The 19,211-nt window shown below is 41.7% G+C and overlaps 1 protein-coding gene across 1 annotated transcript in view; it reads left to right on the top strand.

Annotated features, from left to right (window-relative positions):
* ADCY10 (adenylate cyclase 10) overlaps positions 1-19,211 on the top strand; it is a 102,373-nt gene that overhangs the window by 43,104 nt on the left and 40,058 nt on the right. Inside the window, exons 14-21 of the mRNA XM_032291495.1 lie at positions 1,868-2,021; positions 4,727-4,919; positions 5,898-5,984; positions 9,363-9,637; positions 11,525-11,661; positions 15,054-15,182; positions 16,978-17,256; positions 17,388-17,678. Coding sequence (XP_032147386.1) covers positions 1,868-2,021; positions 4,727-4,919; positions 5,898-5,984; positions 9,363-9,637; positions 11,525-11,661; positions 15,054-15,182; positions 16,978-17,256; positions 17,388-17,678 — 1,545 coding nt within the window. The remainder of the gene's footprint in view (positions 1-1,867; positions 2,022-4,726; positions 4,920-5,897; positions 5,985-9,362; positions 9,638-11,524; positions 11,662-15,053; positions 15,183-16,977; positions 17,257-17,387; positions 17,679-19,211) is intronic.

Consider the following 19,211-nt stretch of genomic DNA (forward strand, 5'->3'; position numbering starts at 1 on the left):
AGGCTTACCCTAGTTGAGAGTGAGCTTAGGAAATCCAATGGATCTACAATCAAAGCCATTAGGCCTTGGGCACCTGACTTCATTACTCCAAGCCCATTTCCTCACTGGTAAAGTAAGAATTACATCACTTACCTGACATATACATAGATGGAGTGCTTGGACATAATCTACGCTAATAATCTCCTATCTACTGTTATTCTCCAATAAACTTCACTACTTGCCATTCCTAAATTAATTAATTAATTGTGGCTTTTTAGGGTAAAAAAATGCATACAACAGTCCCCGATATTGACACTTTGCTTAGATAGAAACAAGGCGCATGCATTTCAAGTTAAAGAGACAACCTTATTTTAGAATCCAGCTAAAGGTAATTCATAAGGTCCTACCTGTAGGTATAGGACTATGCAGCCTTTTAAGCCTCATCTTATGAGTTCCTATGTGAGCTTCAGGCCAAAGAAAAAACATCTCACAAAATTGAGGTTCAAATGCATTTTCAGAAAGGGAATATTTCACTCAAAAGAAGCAATACAATCTGCTAAGTAGTTCTCACTAAGCCATACTCAGAAATTTATATTACCAAGCAAAGCACTTAGCTTCTTTTCATTAAACATCTACACTTGTATTAATGGTCCTTCAACAAAGACGTTAGATAATACCTGGATATTATCAGAGCAAAGAAGGAATAGTTGGCTCTAAATGAGTCTCCAACTTTTTTGACAAAAATTGCTCACTGCTTAGAAATTACAATTCTTCCAGCTCCTTCCCGTCCACCCAGATTTCAAAGACTGTGAGCTGTTTCAGATGTTAGCCTGGGCATCCTGTTACAGTATTTAAAAACACACAAGAAAAATAAGGGTTGTAACCCAAAGTGATTTTTTTTCTTTTTCTTTTCCAAGTTTTCCATATTTTCTACAGTAAGCATATATTAGTTTTATAATCAGAAAAAATCTATAATTTATTTTCATTAAGAATTTAAGTTGCTTTTATGATAGAAATAATCTATACATGATTTCTGAAAGCAAATTGAATTTTATTCCTGGCAAGGCTTTTTGCAGCCCTGAATTAGTGTAATTTTCATTTATAGAGGGCAAGTTTTCTTTATTACAGAATCAGAAGTAAAATTATTTTATCCATAATTGTTTAATGTAGAAAACCTAACTTTGATAAATTTATTTCCTAATGTAATAGTCTACAGATTACTTCTAGTGTGTTATTTTAAAAAACAAGCTTTAGAGTTAGATAGCCTTGGCTTACTTCCTGGTTGTGTAATCTAAGCAAATCTGAGTTTTCTACACTATAATTAAACGTTATAATGAGCATTATAAGAATACTTTCCCTCACAGCCTCTAATCAAATAACACTGCAAAACCACATGGTTAGCTAAAAAGCTCCCGGGAAGATTTAAAACATTTTGAAAGTTCATAGGGCTTCAAGAAAGTCTGAACAATGCCATGGAAATTTCAAGGATTTTTTTTTTTTTTTTTTTTAAGACAGAGTTTCGCTCTTGTTGCCCAGGCTGGAGTGCAATGGTGTGATCCCGGCTCACTGCAACCTCTGCCTCCTGGGTTCAAGCAATTTTCCAGCCTCAGCCTCCCAAGTAGCTGGGACTACAGGCACCCGCCACCATGTCATTTTTTGTGTGTGTTTTTAGCAGAGACGGGGTTTCACCATGTTGGTCAGGCTGGTCTCAAACTTCTGACCGCAGATGATCCACCCACCTCAGCCTCCCAAAGTGCTGGGATTACAGGCAGGAGCCACCGTGCCCCACCCAAGGATATTTTTAGAAGTGTTTCTATGTGTTTTTTAAAATATCCCTAGACTATTTTATGTTGATGAGTTTGCTCTTTTTTAACACTAAAAATTACAGGACGTGATAAAGAGATCAAATACTTCATTGATACTATGAATGAATTTTTGAAGTCTAACAGCAGCCGAGTCTTAATATATGAGGCATTAATGGGATATGGAAAAAGCAAGATACTTATGGAAATTGGGTTCCTGGCCCATGGTGAGAACCACAGGTAAGTGTCTTGGAATAATCATTCTGTGTGAGCTCAGAATCCCGATTTATTTGGATGTTCCTTTCCTTCCTATAATTTGCCTTATGTAAATTATCCATAATCTACAATTATTGGGTGCCATGACCCTTGTGCTAACTAGGTAACTAACAATAAACATATAGAACTAAGAAAAAGAGAAACTAGGTTGGCCCATGGATATCCTGATTTAATGCCAGGTAGGGCTTGGTTAGTCAAAGGTTTTTAAGTAATCCCAATAGTCAGACAGATAGAGAAACACTGGCATAGATGTTGAGATCAAGGCTAGATTTGGTCTGCACAACAAATACATAAGTTTATCTAGCTAGCTGACAGGGAATCACTAGTTCAAACTATTTAGTCCTGAGACTTGGGGAAAGAGAATGACAGGTCTTTGGATTTTTCCCTGGAAGATAGAGCTAATATACTTGACTCATGTTTATTTATTTTCATATAAGGAATATTATGAGGGCTATCTTTGGGATAATCTGTTCTACTTCCTCATGGAAATAGATAATACAGTATTAAATAACAGTAGTGATGACCAGGACAATAGGGATGATGTCTCAAATCTTTTCCCCATCTAACCTAAACAGTAGTATAAGGGGAAAATGCTTGTTAATCTATATTATTTTTAGTTGTATCTCTATATCTCTATCCCATATTAAAGTCAGGCCTGAGAAAGGCCAGTTTTAAAACATCTTTACCATAGCTGAGGGGATAATTTGCAACAGTCAGAAAGCATTTATTTATGTATCCAATCATTTATTGAATTCCTACTATGTTCAGAAACTACTAAGTGCTGTATTCATTAGCCAGGGCTGCTGTAAAAAAGTACTACAAATGGGTGGCTTACAATAGAAATTTGTCTCATAGTTCTCAGAGGTAGGAGTCTGAGATCAAGGCATTTTTTTTTCTTCTCTGGACCATGAGGAAGAATCTGTTTCGTGCCCGTCTGCTAGCTTCTGGTGGTTGCTGGCAATCTTTGATGTTCCAAAGATGGCTTGTAGAAGCATCATCCTGATCTCTGCCTTCATTTCACATGGCATTCTCCCTGTGTGTCATTTGTGTCCAAACTTCACCTTTTTCTAAGGGCATCAGTCATATTGGATTAGAGGTCCACCCACTCCAGCATGGTTTCATCTTAACTAATTATATCTGCAACTACCCTGTTTTCAAATAAAGTCACACTTTGAGGTCCTAGAGGCTAAGAATGTAACATATGAATTTTGTGGGGATATGTGTCAACCCATAACAAGTGCCAAAGCCCTGAATATGAATAAAGTCGATCTCTGCTCTTAAGGAGCTCTCACAGAAGAGGAGAAGAGATAATGTGTTAATCCATTTTCACACTGCTAAAAAGAACTACCTGAGACTGGGTAATTTATAAAGAAAAGAGGTTTAGCCGGGCGCGGTGGCTCAAGCCTGTAATCCCAGCACTTTGGGAGGCCGAGGCGGGTGGATCACGAGGTCAAGAGATCGAGACCATCCTGGTCAACATGGTGAAACCCCATCTCTACTAAAAATACAAAAAATTAGCTGGGCATGGTGGCGCGTGCCTGTAATCCCAGCGACTCAGGAGGCTGAGGCAGGAGAATTGCCTGAACCCAGGAGGCGGAGGTTGCGGTGAGCCGAGATCGCGCCATTGCACTCCAGCCTGGGTAACAAGAGCGAAACTCCGTCTCAAAAAAAAAAAAAAAAAAGAAAAAAAGAAAAGAGGTTTAATTGACTCACAGTTCCACATGGCTGGGGAGGCATCAGGAAAATTGCAATGATGACAGAAGGCAAAGGAGAAGCAAGGCGTGTCTTACGTGGCGGCATGAGAGAGCGAGCAAAGGAGGAAGTGCCGAACTTTTAAACCATCAGATCTCATGAGAACTCCCTCAATATCATGATAACAGCATGGGGGAACTGCCCTCCTGATCCAATCACCCCAATAACCTCCCAACAGGTCTCTCCCCTAACAGTTGGGAATTACAATTTGAGATGAGATTTGGGTGAGGACACAGAGCCAAACCATATCAGATAACAACAGAAGTAGAATGTAGTGAGGGCAATGATAGAGACATGCCATAGAGAATTGTGGAAGTTCAGAGAAGAAAGGGTATGTAGCCAACCATGGGGAATCAATGACAGTTTCCAGGAGGCTACACCTGAGCTGAAACTTACAGATGAACATCAGCTGAGGGGCAGTAAGAAGTGATGGCACTCTGGGCTGAGGAGACAGTGTAAGCAAAGGCATGGAGAGGAGAAACAGCTCTGAGCGTGCAGGGAACTCTCACTGTGTGCCGTTGGTGAAGGGTAAATTGCTAGGCAGAGAGTGGCAAGAAAGGACAGAATGAGGCTTTGGAAAGTCTTATGTGTCACATAAAGGAGGCCTGGGTTCATGTCTTTAGGCAATGGGAGCTCCCAGTCTGAGGGTCATGATCCTGGATGGGGGTAGTGGCTCGCTATTGTGGTAGTACAGGGTGGCAGTAGGACTAGAAAGGAGAGAATTAGCTAGGTTAAATTAATCAGGGCTTAGGAACAGGAGAATGAGGGAGTATTTCAGAAGCAGCAATAAAGAACCACTGCCAGATAGCTTGGAAAATCTCCATCATTACAGCTGAATATGAGAAGACAGAGCTTTCCTTCAATCTTTATTATTTTCAAAATATATATTTAAAAATTCTTGATTTTCTCACAAACAGAATTATTGCCATTGAATTGACTAAGATCAGCTTCCATCAGAATTTGCATACCATCCAGATGCTCATAGCCAGTGTCCTAGGCCTGGACACTTGTAAACATTATAAAGAACGGCAGACCAACCTTCGAAATAATGTCATGACACTGTTGGATGAAAAGTTCTACTGTCTTCTTAATGACGTTTTCCTTGTTCAGGTAACTAGCTAGTATTATACTTCTGCACAAATAGCCGTGGGCAGGCACAGCAACTCCTCCCTGGTGCTTTGTGACTTAGCATCTCTTTGGTCTATATATCTGGAGTATTCAGATGGTGAGTAAGTGGAATCCTCTTTGGATGTGCATCCGTATTCTTGACATATTAGAGGTATCTAGAAATACCATGCTCAAGAAAATCCAAATGGCCATTTGCTGACTCATTTTTTTCTTACCCTTCTATCATAGCTATCCTATACTAGCTACTCTGGGGCACAAAGTCACTCTGTTCCTACAAGTGATGTCAGTACAGACTGTGCCCTGTTTTTTCCTGAATTATCTAACACAGGGGGGTCCCCAACCCCTGGTACCAGATCATGGCCTGTTAGAAACCAGACCACACAGCAGGAGGTAAGCAGTGGGTGAGCAAGTGAAGCTTCATCTCTATTTATAGCTGCTCCTCACTGCTTGCATTGCCACCTAAGCTTCTCCACTTGTCCATCAGCAACAGCATTAGATTCTTGTAGGAGCATGAACCCTACTGTGAACTACACATGCAAGAGATATAGACTGTGTGCTCCTTATGAGAATCTAATGCCTGATGATCTGTCACTGAATCCCATCACCCCCAGATGGGACCATCCAGTTGCAAGGAAACAAACTCAGGGCTTCCACAGATTCTATCTACATTATGGTGAGTTGTATAATTATTTTGTTATATATTATAATGCAATAATAGAAGTAAAGTGCACAATAAATGTAATGCAACTGAATCATCCCAAAATCATCCCCCTTGCCCCAGTTCATGGAAAAATTATCTTCCACAAAACTGGTCCCTGGTGCCAAAAAGGTTAGAACCGCTTATCTAACACATGAGGACTTTAAGACACAGACCAGTTAAGTGTTTTGCCCAAAGTTGCACAGACAATAGTTTCCTTTGCTATTTTCCCATACTCAATATTCTCATAATTCTTTGCATAGTTCCCTATTTCTCGGGAGATTTCCAGGATGAGCACCTTGAAAAAGCAAAAGCAGTTGGAAGTATTGTTTATGAAGATCTTGGAGCAGGTAAGAGCATCTGTGGGCCAAGAAGTTGCGGGAACAAAACTGGGCAAATCACCACAAAGCCAGGTGGTTTGAGGGGTTCAGACCACATTGGCAAGAGGCTTCTGAAGTATGTGAAGGCTTTATCTTAAAGTGCTTCATTGTCCTCCATCCTCCCAAACCTCAAGCTAAATGTCGGTTTCGAATTTAGATGCCCTGAAAATAGTTATTTAACATTACTCCTAGGAGTCTGACTTCTCTCAGCACTCTTTTTTTTCATCCTTTGCTGAGATGTAATGTACCAAAGTGGTTACATATGCATGCTCTGTAGTCAGACTACTGAGGTTTGAAACCCTAGGCCTATCACTTGCTACCTGAACAACCTTGAGCAGTGACTTACCCTCTCTATGTTTCTGTTTTATCATCTATCAAATGAAAGAAAATAATAGTACATAGCTCACAGGGATGTAAGGTTTAAATGACTAAATTATATGTAGAAACACTTAAAATAGTGCCTCTTTGATGAGAAACATTCAGCCAGTGTTAACTCTCTCTCTCTCTCCCAGTAATCTCAGGACTGTCTACTCTACGTTGATCACCAAATTTATATTTCGGTCTCCACCCCTCTTATAAACACCAGAACCATATCCCCAAGAATCTTCTATATATTCCCCGTGGATGTAGTGACTCATGCTGAGTTGAGCATCTAATGCCAAAGTCATATTTTTACCATAATGCCCTTTCTTCCTTATCCTGACCCTTGATTTCATTAGTAGCAAATTGTGCCATCCTGCATCACTTAAAAGTTATCCTTGCCTTCTTTTTCACCCACACTCCCATATTTACTCACTGCCAAGTCCTCCTATTTTTACTTGAGACAGTCTCTGGAATCTCCTTGTCCTCTCTTCCTATTGCCATATTTCAGGCTCTTATCATCTTTTCCTGAACTATTTCCATAGATTTCCAAATAATCTCTGTGCTTCATACCTCTCCACTCCAATTCATCCTTCATATAATTATCAGAGTACATGCAAATCACACCAACCCATACTTTATACTCTCCAAGTAAGTCCCAGTGGTAATAAGATAAAAGCCAAAAGATTTCCTTTTAGCCTAGAGAAATGCCACTCATCCTTCAAGGTCACCTCTTTGGTGAGAACTTCCCCAGATCACTAGGCATGACTAATTCTTTTTCCACCAGGCTTCCATAAGGCTTTGAATACATTTCCAGATATACTTATACACTTGATACTATTATGGTATGTTGTCATTCATTACTTGTATATCTGTTTGTCTCTCCCTCAGGAAATTGTGAGCTTTTTTTTTTTTTTTTTTTTTAGAGATGGAATTTTACTCCTGTTGTCCCGGCTGGAGTGCAATGGCACAGTCTCGGCTCACTGCAACCTCTGCCTCCTGTGTTCAAGTGATTCTCCTGCCTTAGCCTCCCAAGTAGCTGGGACCACAGGCGTGCACCACCACACCTGGCTAGTTTTTGTATTTTTAGTAGAGACGGGGTTTCACCATGTTAGCCAGGCTAGTATCAAATTCCTGACCTCATGATCTGCCCTCCTCAGCCTCCCAAACTCCTGATCTCATGATCTGCCCACCTCAGCTGTGATTACAGGCATGAGCCACCGTGCCCAGCCTATAAGCTTCTTAAGAATAGAGAGTCTCTTTACATTTCTGTATCACTATTGATGAGCAATGTGCCTGGTACATAATAAATGATCGAAATAAGTTTGTGGCATTGTATTATATTTGTAATACAGCCTTCTTCTCCGCTTCAGGTCATAGGCAAGAGGACATCAGTAGTTTCTAAATATCAGGCTTTAGACTGTTTGCATCACAAGTATTTACGGGAAGCTCCTTTAAAAATACGGATTTGTGAGTTCTAACTCTGAAGATTAAAAAAATAGGATTTGGATTGGGCCTAGGAATCTATTTAGTTGTTTACTTTTGTTTTAAAACTTTTCAGTTGGTACTGAAGCAGAATCTTGTTTGGAAACCGCTACTAAGGTTGTGCTTTAGGTGCTGACAAGTCTTTGGACCATTAACTATCTGTGTGCCCCTGGCCAAATTACTTAACCTCTCTGTGCCCAAATTTTCTCAGGAAATAGATTCAATAGTACCACTTTATATGGATGTTGTGAGGATTAAATTAGTTAATTATATAAAGAGCATCCTGGAGTGCTTGGAACACAGTAAGTACAATGTAAGTGTTGGGGTTTTTTTCCACAATAGAGAGGACCCAATCCTCATTTAAATTGGAAGAAACCAGGCCAATGTTTAATTATTTAATTCATGGTTTTTTTTGTTCCTGCTTTATTCTCTTCAATGTATGAATTATTCATTAGCAAGGCTATCCTAAGATTAAACTTACATTTTTATCTGCCCCATCTTTTTAAAGATACCAGTGAAAATCAAAACAATGCAGTGCTAACCTCCTCACTAACTGTTCTCAGAGTTAGTCAAGGGCTAAGTATTTGGTGACAGAATGGGGCTGTAGGAGTAGACTTACATGTATGTGAACAAGGCAGGTTGTAACACCTTATAATGACCATCAAGCACAAAGAGAAAGAATGGGCTAACCCAATCTCTTCTCAGAGGGAAACAAAAAGCAGGCATTAGCAGTCTGGAGCAGTGAGAACTGGGGAGAGGGTTTTCTCCATTGTGACATAGTACACAGTGGTAAGGCAGAGCCTGCTACGCAAGTGGTTGACCCTAAAATGTAGGCTCCATGTTTTGTTTGAGATTGTATTCCCAGTACTTAGAATAGCACCTAACCCTAATAGATGCACAATAAATGCTAAATGAGTGAATAAATACTTCAGACTACTTAGGGAAGGGTAGTCTATATGAGAAAAGGACATGTGATCTGTGCTTTAAGTGTAACACATACCACAGTTCAAACTAGAATAGCATCAGCTGCCCGCAGGGTGAGAACTAGTTTCGTTTAGCACCTAGCCCAGCAGGGGTGGTCAGTAAGCATGTGTTGAATACATATTGGTTGAATAAATGTCAAGCAGATTTCCCCAGGAGAACTTCATTGTTCAATAGATTTAAATGACTCGTAATTAACAAATCAGTTCTTTTTATGTAATGGGCACTTTCAGTTGGCTTTTGCGAGTACCCCTAAAATCCCATGTATCCTACAAATCTGCACTATCTTTACACAAAGTTTTGACCAAGTAAGAGTCCATTCCAGCCAGCTCTGTCCAATTCTAAGTTAATGGAATATAAATTAATGCAAAGTTACCGGAAAGAAAAGATTGAACTTAGCTAGTGCTTTCGCTGCATCATAAGAAAACCACGAAACTCAATGGATACATATGCATACCCGTACACATGTAAAAAAAAAACCTGACACCCTATAGTGTTTCTCTATTTCTCTATCCTGTCCAGATAGTAAAAGAGGAAAGGATTATTTTTATCATTGATGAGGCCCAATATGTGGATCCGACCTCCTGGGCATTTATGGAGAAGCTTATCCGGACTGTTCCTATCTTCATCATTATGTCCCTGTGTCCCTTCGTTGAAATTCCCTGTGCAGCTGCCACTGCCATAATGAAGAACAGGAACACCACCTACATCACCATTGGTCCAATACAGCCTGATGACATCTGCACCAAGGTCTGTCTTTACCTCAATGTAAGCAGCATCTCCAACGAACTGGACTCGTAAGTAACCCCTTTCTATTCTGAACTCGACATGTGCATTCATTCCCTGGGTCCAGGCTTCATCAGATTTCTTAGTGTGTGTCTTGAAGTGTGTATTTCAGTATCTTTTCTGGCCCCACCATTTGTTTTTGTTTTTTTGAGAACAAAGTCTCACTCTGTTGCCGAGGCTGGAGTGTGACGGTTCAATCCTCTTTCTCCTAGGTTCAAGTGTCTCCTGCCTCAGCGCCCCAAGTAGCTGGACTTACAGGCATGTGCCACCATACCCAGCTAATTTTGTATTTTTAGTAGAGATGGGGTTTCTGCTTGTTGGTCAGGCTGGTCTCGAACTCCTGACCTCAGGTGATCTGATGCCTCGGCCTCCCAAAGTGCTGGGATTACAGGTGTGAGCCACTGTGCCCGGCCAGCCCCATCTTTTAAAAATTTTTTCTTTTCCTTTTTTCTTTTGAGACAGGGTCTCGCTCTGTCACCCAGGCTGGAGTGTGGTGGTGCCATCATGGCTCACTGTAGCCTCAACCTCCTGGGCTCAAGCCATCCTCCTCTCTCAGTTTTCCAAGTAGCTAGGACTACAGGTGTGCACCCCTGGTAACTTTTTGATTTCTGTAGAAATGGGGTCTCGCAGTGTTGCCCAGGCTGGTCTTGAATTCCTGGACTCAAGCAATTCTTTTCTCAGCCTCCCAAGATGCTGATATTACAGGTGTGAGCCACTATATTTGGCCTGGTCCACCTTTTGAAGGGGCCATTCATAATGTTTGGTAGGATAGATGTTGCTCACCTTTTCCATGTTGTCTCCCTGTTACGCCTTCTCAAACTTTGCTTAGTGGGTTTATTTCACTTTCATCATGGGGGGTATGGGTGTACTCACTTTAACATACAGTGACTACGAGCATTGTCATGGGCAAGAGACAGGAAAGGCAAACTGGTAAGCCTTAAAGACCATGACCTGCAACTAAGCAAGGTCTTATCTGGCTGACAATGGTGTGGTCTGGTATTCATGTTCTCCGTCTATGGCAGAGTGGAAAGCTGATTCACTGGTGAGTTGTCTCTGAGCTTTTCAGTGATTCCTGTCCTGGGGTCTTGACAGCAGTCACCTTAATTAACAACATAGACAGTGTTTCTTCTTTAGCTGGCTGTTTACAACCCATCTTAGTATCTGCAATGAGGTTGCTGCTTCTGGAAGAAAGATGTCTTACACAAAGGCTCATTTAAGATAACTCCAGGGACAATTTTGTGCCTTTGGTTGTTCTGTTGATCCCCGGTATTGGAGACAGAGTCTTACTCTGTTACTCTGTCACTCAGGCTGGAGTGCAGTGGCGGGATCTTGGCTCACTGCAACCTCCTCCTCCCAGGTTCAAGTGATTCTCCTGCCTCAGCCTCCCAAGTGGCTTGGTCTACAGGCACCGGCCACCACACCTGGCTAATTTTTTGTATTTTTAGTAGAGACGGGGTTTCACCATGTTAGCCAGGATGGTCTCAATCTCCTGACCTCATGATCCGCCCACCTCGGCCTCCCAAAGTGCTAGGATTACAGGCATGAGCCACCGTGCCTGGTCTCTCTCTGTTTAAATTATATAAAACGCATATATCTTTCCAAAGCCAAAAAGGTATATCCTCAGTCTTGCATCCCTCCCTATCCTATAAGTAGCCATTTGGATTTTTGGCTTATCCTTCCAATGTCTCTTTTAAAAAATATAAAGTGTATGTACACTTATTGCATACACACATAAGTGAAATAAAAAGTTAAAAAAGCAATGCCTCAAAATGGAAAACAAACAGAAACAAACGAAGAATGAGAAGAAATTATTTTCAAGTGATTGAGAAAACTCAAATGTTTTTCCTTCCTAAAAGATCTATCTTCAATGTAAACAGATTGCCTTGTTTTCACTACAGGTACCTGGTGGAGAAAAGCGGTGGGATTCCATTTTACTGTGAAGAATTGCTTAAAAGCCTAGAACATCACAATGTACTCCTTTTCCAACAAATGGAATCTGAGGAAAAGACAAATATGACCTGGAGTAGCCTGTTTGGTAAGTCCGGTGTCGATGGTTCTTTTTTACTCTGTTCTGCGTGACTTAAGTCTTTATTCAGAGAAGGTAGAAAGAATGAGCTATTTCATAGGCTGCTTCCTGTAGAGTCAGAGTGTTCTGGGGAACCAAGAATTATTGGATCTGATATACCAGATTGTGAGAGAACTTAACATTGCCTGGGACTCACTGGACTGGGCTAAAGAATGTATAAATATGGTCAGGCACGGCAGCACATGCCTGAATCTCAGCACCTTGGGAGGCCGAGGCGGGCGGATCACTTGAGATCAGAAGTTCAAGACCAGCCTGGCCAACATGGTGAAACCTGTCTGTACTAAAAATACAAAAATTAGCCAGGTGTGGTGGTGAGCACCTGTAATCCCAGCTACTTCAGAAGCTGAGGCAGGAGAATCACTTGAGCCTGAGAGGCGGGGGTTGAAGTGAGCCAAGATGGTGCCACTGCACTCCAGCCTGGGCAACAGAGTGAGACTCAATCTCAAAAACAAAATATGTAACTGTAGTAGAAATGACAGAACATTGACAAATCTTAAGGCCCAGAACTGAAGGCCAGCTTCATTATTATCTTCAAAAATACCTTTCCTTTCTTGCTAGAGGTAAAATTTCTACTACAAAGTAAGTTATCAACAAAGATCCCATGCTATAGAAATGTACACAGGAATGAAATTTGAAGTGATGGCATAAAGGAGACCATTTGGAATTTTTAGGAAAATAATTTTAGTGCAGGGAGAAGGGTGGGGGCCAGAGGATGGGGTAAGAATACAAGATAGAAAGTGGAGGATCAAGGCTATAGCAAATGGGGCAAAGGCTGACAACAGGCGAATCTGAGTGAAGAGTACACTGTTGCCTATCACCCTTTTATTTCTTTTACACAATTGAATTACATTATGAGATTATCCTATTTATTTATCGATTGTTTAATGTTTGTCTCCCATCAGAATGGGAGTTCTGTGAGGCAGGGAGTCTTGTGCTCTCCTGAATCCCCAGTCCTAGGAAAAGTCCTAGTACCTAGAGGCACTCAGTCAATACTAGTTGAGTGATGGAAAGAATAATTGTGTCAGTGCTAGGTCCTGGAAGGGGAAATAAGCATGAGAGAGCACGCACATTGTACCTTTGAGCCCCACCCTCCTATTCCCAACACACACACACACACACGCACACACACGACCCCTTTTTTGGTATGCTACCCTACCTTGGCTTCCTGTACCCCATATTCCTCCCATTCTCCTCTCTCACCTCTCTGACCAGTCCTCAGATGCTCCTTGGCTCTCTTCCTGGGTCTACTCCTCCTGGGAGGACATTCTTCAAGTTCTATCCTTAACCCTCTCCTTTTGCTACCTTTCTAGAATTGGAAACAACTCTTTCCCCAGTAGTTTTCATTTACTCATCTACTTCTCAGCCTGTGTGTGTGTGTGGATTCTCCAACCCTAACCTCACCCTTAATTCCACACTCATATTTCCAATTGCCCATTGAACTATTCCACAGATTCCCTTGCACTTAATACATCTAAAACTTCATGCACTATCCTCCCTCTCAACCACCCCTCCCTCTGTACTCCATGTCTCTGTCACTTCTATCACTGTCTTGTTTAGGCCTCATTTCCTCTATATCTTTAGTACTTGCTTTCTCCTTGCTGAACTGCTTACCTGGTTCTATCCATCCTCACTTCTTGACATTCCATTGTCATAGCTCCTTACATAGTCTTCCCTGTCCTAGTCTCTGGCCTTTCCCATACGCTGCTTCCAGTACTACCTTTCTAAATATGGCTGGTTGGATTACTACTATCTCCTCTTTGGAAATCTGTGATCTTTCCCTGTTGTCTATAAAGTCCAGTCTTCAAAGTATGGGGTTTAATGCCCTCCATGCTCTGTTCCCAAACTAACTCTCCGAACACATGTCCCACAGTAGCACTTTAGCCACGTTGGGCCACTCCATTCCCCTAACTCACTAAGTACTCTGAAGTACTAAGCTCCTGTGCCTTTGTGTTGTCCTCTCCACCACTTTCCTCTTAGAATATCTCTTCATCCTTCAAAGATCAATCAAAATACTTTCTCCTCTGTCAAGCCTTTCTGAATCCACCATGTCTGATTTAATTGTTATTTTCTGTTCCCTCAATATGTTACTCTTTGCTCTTCAGCTCTTAAGTCACTCATCCTGGTGTTATAATCAGTTACTTATATATCGGTCTCCATAGATTTTTAAGCCTCTTAAGGGCTAGAAGCATGTGTTATTCATGTTTATAGCCTTCACTGGATATGATGCACAGAAAGTCCTTAATAAATATGTCCTATATTGAGTTGAAATCTCTGATGCTTACTGTTTGTGCCCAGTCACATGGCACTCATTTACTGCCTGGCAGTCTAGCTCTTTGTGTACATGACTTAGAGCTCCAGGAAATAAGGAACTTGGTTTTATTCACCTTCCTATTTCCACCTCACCTAGAACAGTCTTGCAGCTACCAAGGACTACATGAATGGCTTAAGGAAGAGGAAAATCATGCGTTTTGGAGTACTAGGAAACCAAACTACTAGGCATATTTACTATTCAAACTTCATCATTTAAAATATCTTTCTGATAGCAGCCATGTCTTAATTAGAGTACAGTGTCCCACAGAATGTGTTTGTATCTGAGTGTGGGTATGTAAATCTATACATACAAATATATGTTACTGTATACTGTAATACATTCTGATAATCTGTGAATCAAATGTTTGTAAAACCTTATATCCTATGGAAGACATAATCTGTGAATCAAATGTTTGTAAAACCTTATATCCTATGGAAGACATCAATAGTTAGTGCCAATTCTTTAGTTTGGGCAGGGCTAGCAGAGGGAGACAAAAACATTTTTGAGTACATCTAAATTTTCATAAATCAGTTTTACTTAAAACAGGGTTCCAGGGGCCCGGTGCGGTGTGGCTCACACCTGTAATCTCAGAACTTTAGGAGGCCGAAGCAGGCAGATCACTTGAGGTCAGGAGTTCAAGACCAGCCTGGCCAACATGGTGAAACCTGTATCTACAAAAATTAGCCAGGCATAGTGGTGGGCACCTGTAATCCCAGCTACTCGGGAGGCTAAGGCAGGAGAATTACTTGGAACTGGGAGGTGGAGGTTGCAGTGAACCAAGATTGCACCACTGCACTCCAGCCTGGGCAACAGAGACTCCATCTCAAAAAAATAAATAAAAATGTAAAAACCCAAGGTTTCTAGAATATTTGATGAGCCACGCTTCCTCACATGATATCTGTCTCAAAGCTCATTAGAAAATCTCTGCCCACGCTTCCTCACATGAGATCTGTCTCAAAGCTCATTAGAAAATCAGACCTTGTAAGACAGGATAATGACTCAACTTTTCTTCCCTTTTGTACCCCTGTAGACACTTTCATTAAGCCAACAGAGAAGTTAAAAATGTTTACTTCCCAGAGTGATAGGAATTGTGAAGAAGTCTGTCACCTCGCAAGTGGGGTCAGATTGAAAAACATGTCACCCCCAGCGTCATTAAAAGGTAAGAAAATCTGACCTGGTATTTATTTTCTAGTTCCTAAACTCCACTTTGGCTTTCTGTAGAATGTCTGTTTTTAAAAGGAAAAAGAAAAACAGCAACACGGGTTGTTTGTTTGCTCTGTACTGAAGCAGTGAGAAGGCTTCAGGGTAGGCTTGGCTTTTCTGCTCATTAAGAGCCATCTTTCCCCCAGATTCTGGGATCTGCATAAAAGAATGAAGTATTGTACATTTTCAATTCAACAGAAACCAAATAATGAGGGAGAAAATATAATACTGAGATATTTCCTGCCATCTACTTTTATGAGAAAGAAATGGCAAGAGTTTTATATGAAAGATGTATTATTATTCTTTTAAAGAAAAATGACTTTCAAGGAATGTTTTAGTATGAACTCAACTCTAATTCCTGCCATCCATAAGCGACTTTAAATGTTTAGAAAGACGGCCTAGGGACATCTCAAGGTCCTCAATCTTTAAAAGAATGGCATTTATGTTTTGTTCACTGTGTCTACTAATGTAAGAAGGTGGTGGCTCACACCTGTAATCCCAGCACTTTGGGAGACCGAGGCAGGTGTATCACCTGAGGTCAGGAGTTCAAGACGAGCCTGGCCAACATGGTTAAATCCCATCTCTCCAAAAAATACAAAAAATTAGACGGGCATGGTGGAGGGTGTCTGTAATCCCAGCAACTCGGGAGGCTAAGGCAAGAGAATCACTTGAATCTGAGAGGTGGAGGTTGCAGTGGGCCGAGATGGCACCATTGCACTCCAGCCTGGGCAACAAGAGTGAAACATCGTCAAAACAAACCAGACAGACAGAAAGACAGAAAAAAGGAAGGAAGGAAGGAAGGAAGAAGGTGAACTAGCTTAGGCTTCTTCTTTGTTCTTTGGAGAAGTTGAAAAGTTCCAATTTTGTCCCTAACAGAAGGATATCCTGGTCAAAATGTCCAGGAAGCCACATGAGCTATGATACTCAAGCTTAGATGAAAAGTTGGGATAGGAGCTGTGAACTCTGACACTTGGTTATGACTCAGAGATGATAATGTATGTCATGAGAATACATAAATTTTTTTTTTTTTTTTGAGACAGAGTCTCGCTCTTGTTACCCAGGCTGGAGTGCAATGGCGCGATCTCGGCTCACCGCAACCTCCGCCTCCTGGGTTCAGGCAATTCTCCTGCCTCAGCCTCCTGAGTAGCTGGGATTACAGGCACACACCACCATGCCCAGCTAATTTTTTTTTTTGTATTTTTAGTAGAGACGGGGTTTCACCATGTTGACCAGGATGGTCTCGATCTCTTGACCTCGTGATCCACCCGCCTCGGCCTCCCAAAGTGCTGGGATTACAGGCTTGAGCCACCGCGCCCGGCCTGAGAATACATAAATTTTTAGGGAAAATAGAAGCTAGGAGTTTCTAGGAGAAAGAGGGGCCAGAGAAGAAGATAGAAGCATCAGTGGAGGAAGGCACAGGAATGGCAGGCCCTGCTCCTTCTGAAAACAGTGATTACAATGTCCTCTCCTCTCCTCAAACATGCTTGTCACACTTTAGCACAAAATCAGAACACCATGTAATCAATCTCAATTTTGTCAGGTCATTGTGCCATGTGTCTTTCCAGGCCATACGCCTGTATCTTCAGTACTCCCAGTACAAGTGCTATCCACAAATTAGGTGCTAAACAAATACTTCTTTTGACTTTGCTTGTCTTTCAACAAGAACTGTAGAGCAGGATGGTTGTCCACCTCCTCTTGCATTTGATAAAGACAAATAACTAGCTCTCTACTGTGTGGCCTTCTACCTGCAGAAATCTCTCTGGTCCAGCTGGATAGCATGAGCCTTCCCCACCAAATGCTGGTGAGATGTGCTGCCATCATTGGCGTGACCTTCACTACTGAGCTGTTGTTTGAGATTCTCCCCTGTTGGAATATGAAGATGATGATCAAGGCCCTGGCAACCCTAGTAGAGTCTAATATTTTTTATTGTTTCCGGACTGGCAAGGAGCTTCAAACAGCTCTGAAACAGAACGAGGCCTCATTTGAGGTGCATTATCGCTCCTTGTCGCTGAGGCCCAGTGAAGGGATGGGTGAGTAGCACCTGGAGTGACCTAATTTCCTCTTAAGACCCACCTAGATCAAAGAATTGACCTATATTAGGTAGAAGGGGCTGATCTGTTGCCCACTGCCTGGCTAATCTGTTGGCCACTGCTCTCTCTAGATCACGAGGAAGAGGAAGAGCTTCGTGAACTGCAGAGCGAAGTGATCGAGTGCCACATCATCCGATTCTGTAGTCCTATCATGCAGAAAACAGCCTATGAGCTGTGGCTCAACGAACAGAGAAAAGCCATGCATTTGAAATGTGCCCGCTTTTTAGAAGAAAATGCCCACAGATGTGACCACTGCCGAAGCAGGGACTTCATTCCCTATCACCACCTTACAGTGAATATTCGGCTCAACACTTTAGACATGGATGCTGTTAAAAAGATGGCTAAGTCTCATGGATTTCAAAGTAACCTATTTCATTTTAATATTATCCTAACTGTTCTTGGGAAATCTAGAGACTAAGATCTAGAAGGAGTACGTGTGGACCTTGAGGGTTCCAAGACTCTTAGGGGCTTGGGCACAAAGAATGATGAGACCTCAGCAGCCTAGGCCAATGGGGAAGAGAAGAGTATGGGAATGTACCTGTATTGAGTCTAGCAGAACCAATCTCACTATGAGACTGTCAGGGAGGGTTTGGGGATAGGGGCTCTGGCAAAACAGGGTGTGACCAGAGCTCAAAAGAAAATATCCCGCTTAATTCACATTAAGGGATGAAATCCAAAGAGCCTGGGTAGGGGGGTACAATCTGACATGGTGACATGTTTCTTGGTAGATAAGAATATTGTTGCTTTGTTGGTCTAGTTTGAAACAGGTTCCAGTGGGAAAAGAATATGAGTGTGAGAGAATTAGCCAGGGCTAAGCAGGTCAGGGCTCCAGAAAAGAGAACTTGGTTTCAGGGCAGAAATTCAAGATCATCTGAGAAGCAAATGTAAAAAAACTTACAAACCGGTAACACCAACCAGCCATGTGATCTGAGAAAACAAAGCAGAGGATTCAAGGGATGTAAGTACCCAAAGACTCAGTCACTGCAGGCATGATGGGTGTCAGACATAGAGCTGCAACACCAATTCTAGCCCCCATTCATGGTGGCCAGGGAGCTTCTAATGGGCTGCCTACCATGGTCAGAGGACCTTGGTGATTATGGCTAAATCTGGTTGGGAAAGCAGAGGCTACAAGTAGAGGGCTCCTATATTATAAGGATATTAAAAATCAGGAACAAATGTATCTAAACTGCCTAGCACATAGCAGGTGCAAAATAAATTTTTTCCTCACTCGTTCTTTATTTCATGTGCATTCTCTCTGGATCCTCATATCAACCCTTTAAGGTTGATGAGGGTTATTTTCATTGTATAGATTTTAAAAATTGTGGTTCTGGAAGCTTAACTTAACCAATACCACAGAACGAGTGGCAGCCTGTATTCAATCTGCCATCAGTCTAATTCCTGAGCTCCCCTAAAGGTGGGGTTGGACTTTTAGATAATACTTGCCAGAAGATAGGCAGTTCATAGACACAGCATTACATAGAAATCAGAGGGTGAGAAAGTTGCGGCTTTGCACAGTGGGATGAGCATGTTGTTGAAACCGCACTAACATTTGTCCATCTCTTTTTGGAAAAGAGGAATCAGGCTGTAGGTTCAGAGCCTTAAGAACTAGACTCTGAAGATTTCTAGTACTCCAAGAGCTTGAGTACAAAGAGGACAAGACTTCAGCAATAGTCTCACCCCCGCTGGGGCAGGGAAGATGTCAGGGGAGTATACACCTACTTAAGTCTAGTTCTATTACTAGGATCTATTAAATTTTCCCTTGTGGGTTGTAGTTTTCCAAAATTGGAAATATTATCACAAAAGTGGTATGTGTGTAACCTGCTGAAATTGTAATTTGTGCCGAAGCACCAAGATACAATGAATGCTACAATCCAAAGTGAGGCAGTGGATATACA

The sequence above is a fragment of the Sapajus apella genome, unplaced genomic scaffold, assembly GCF_009761245.1.
Source record: "Sapajus apella isolate SASKATOON/1434 unplaced genomic scaffold, GSC_monkey_1.0 scaffold25, whole genome shotgun sequence".
Classification (NCBI taxonomy): Eukaryota; Metazoa; Chordata; class Mammalia; order Primates; family Cebidae; genus Sapajus; species Sapajus apella.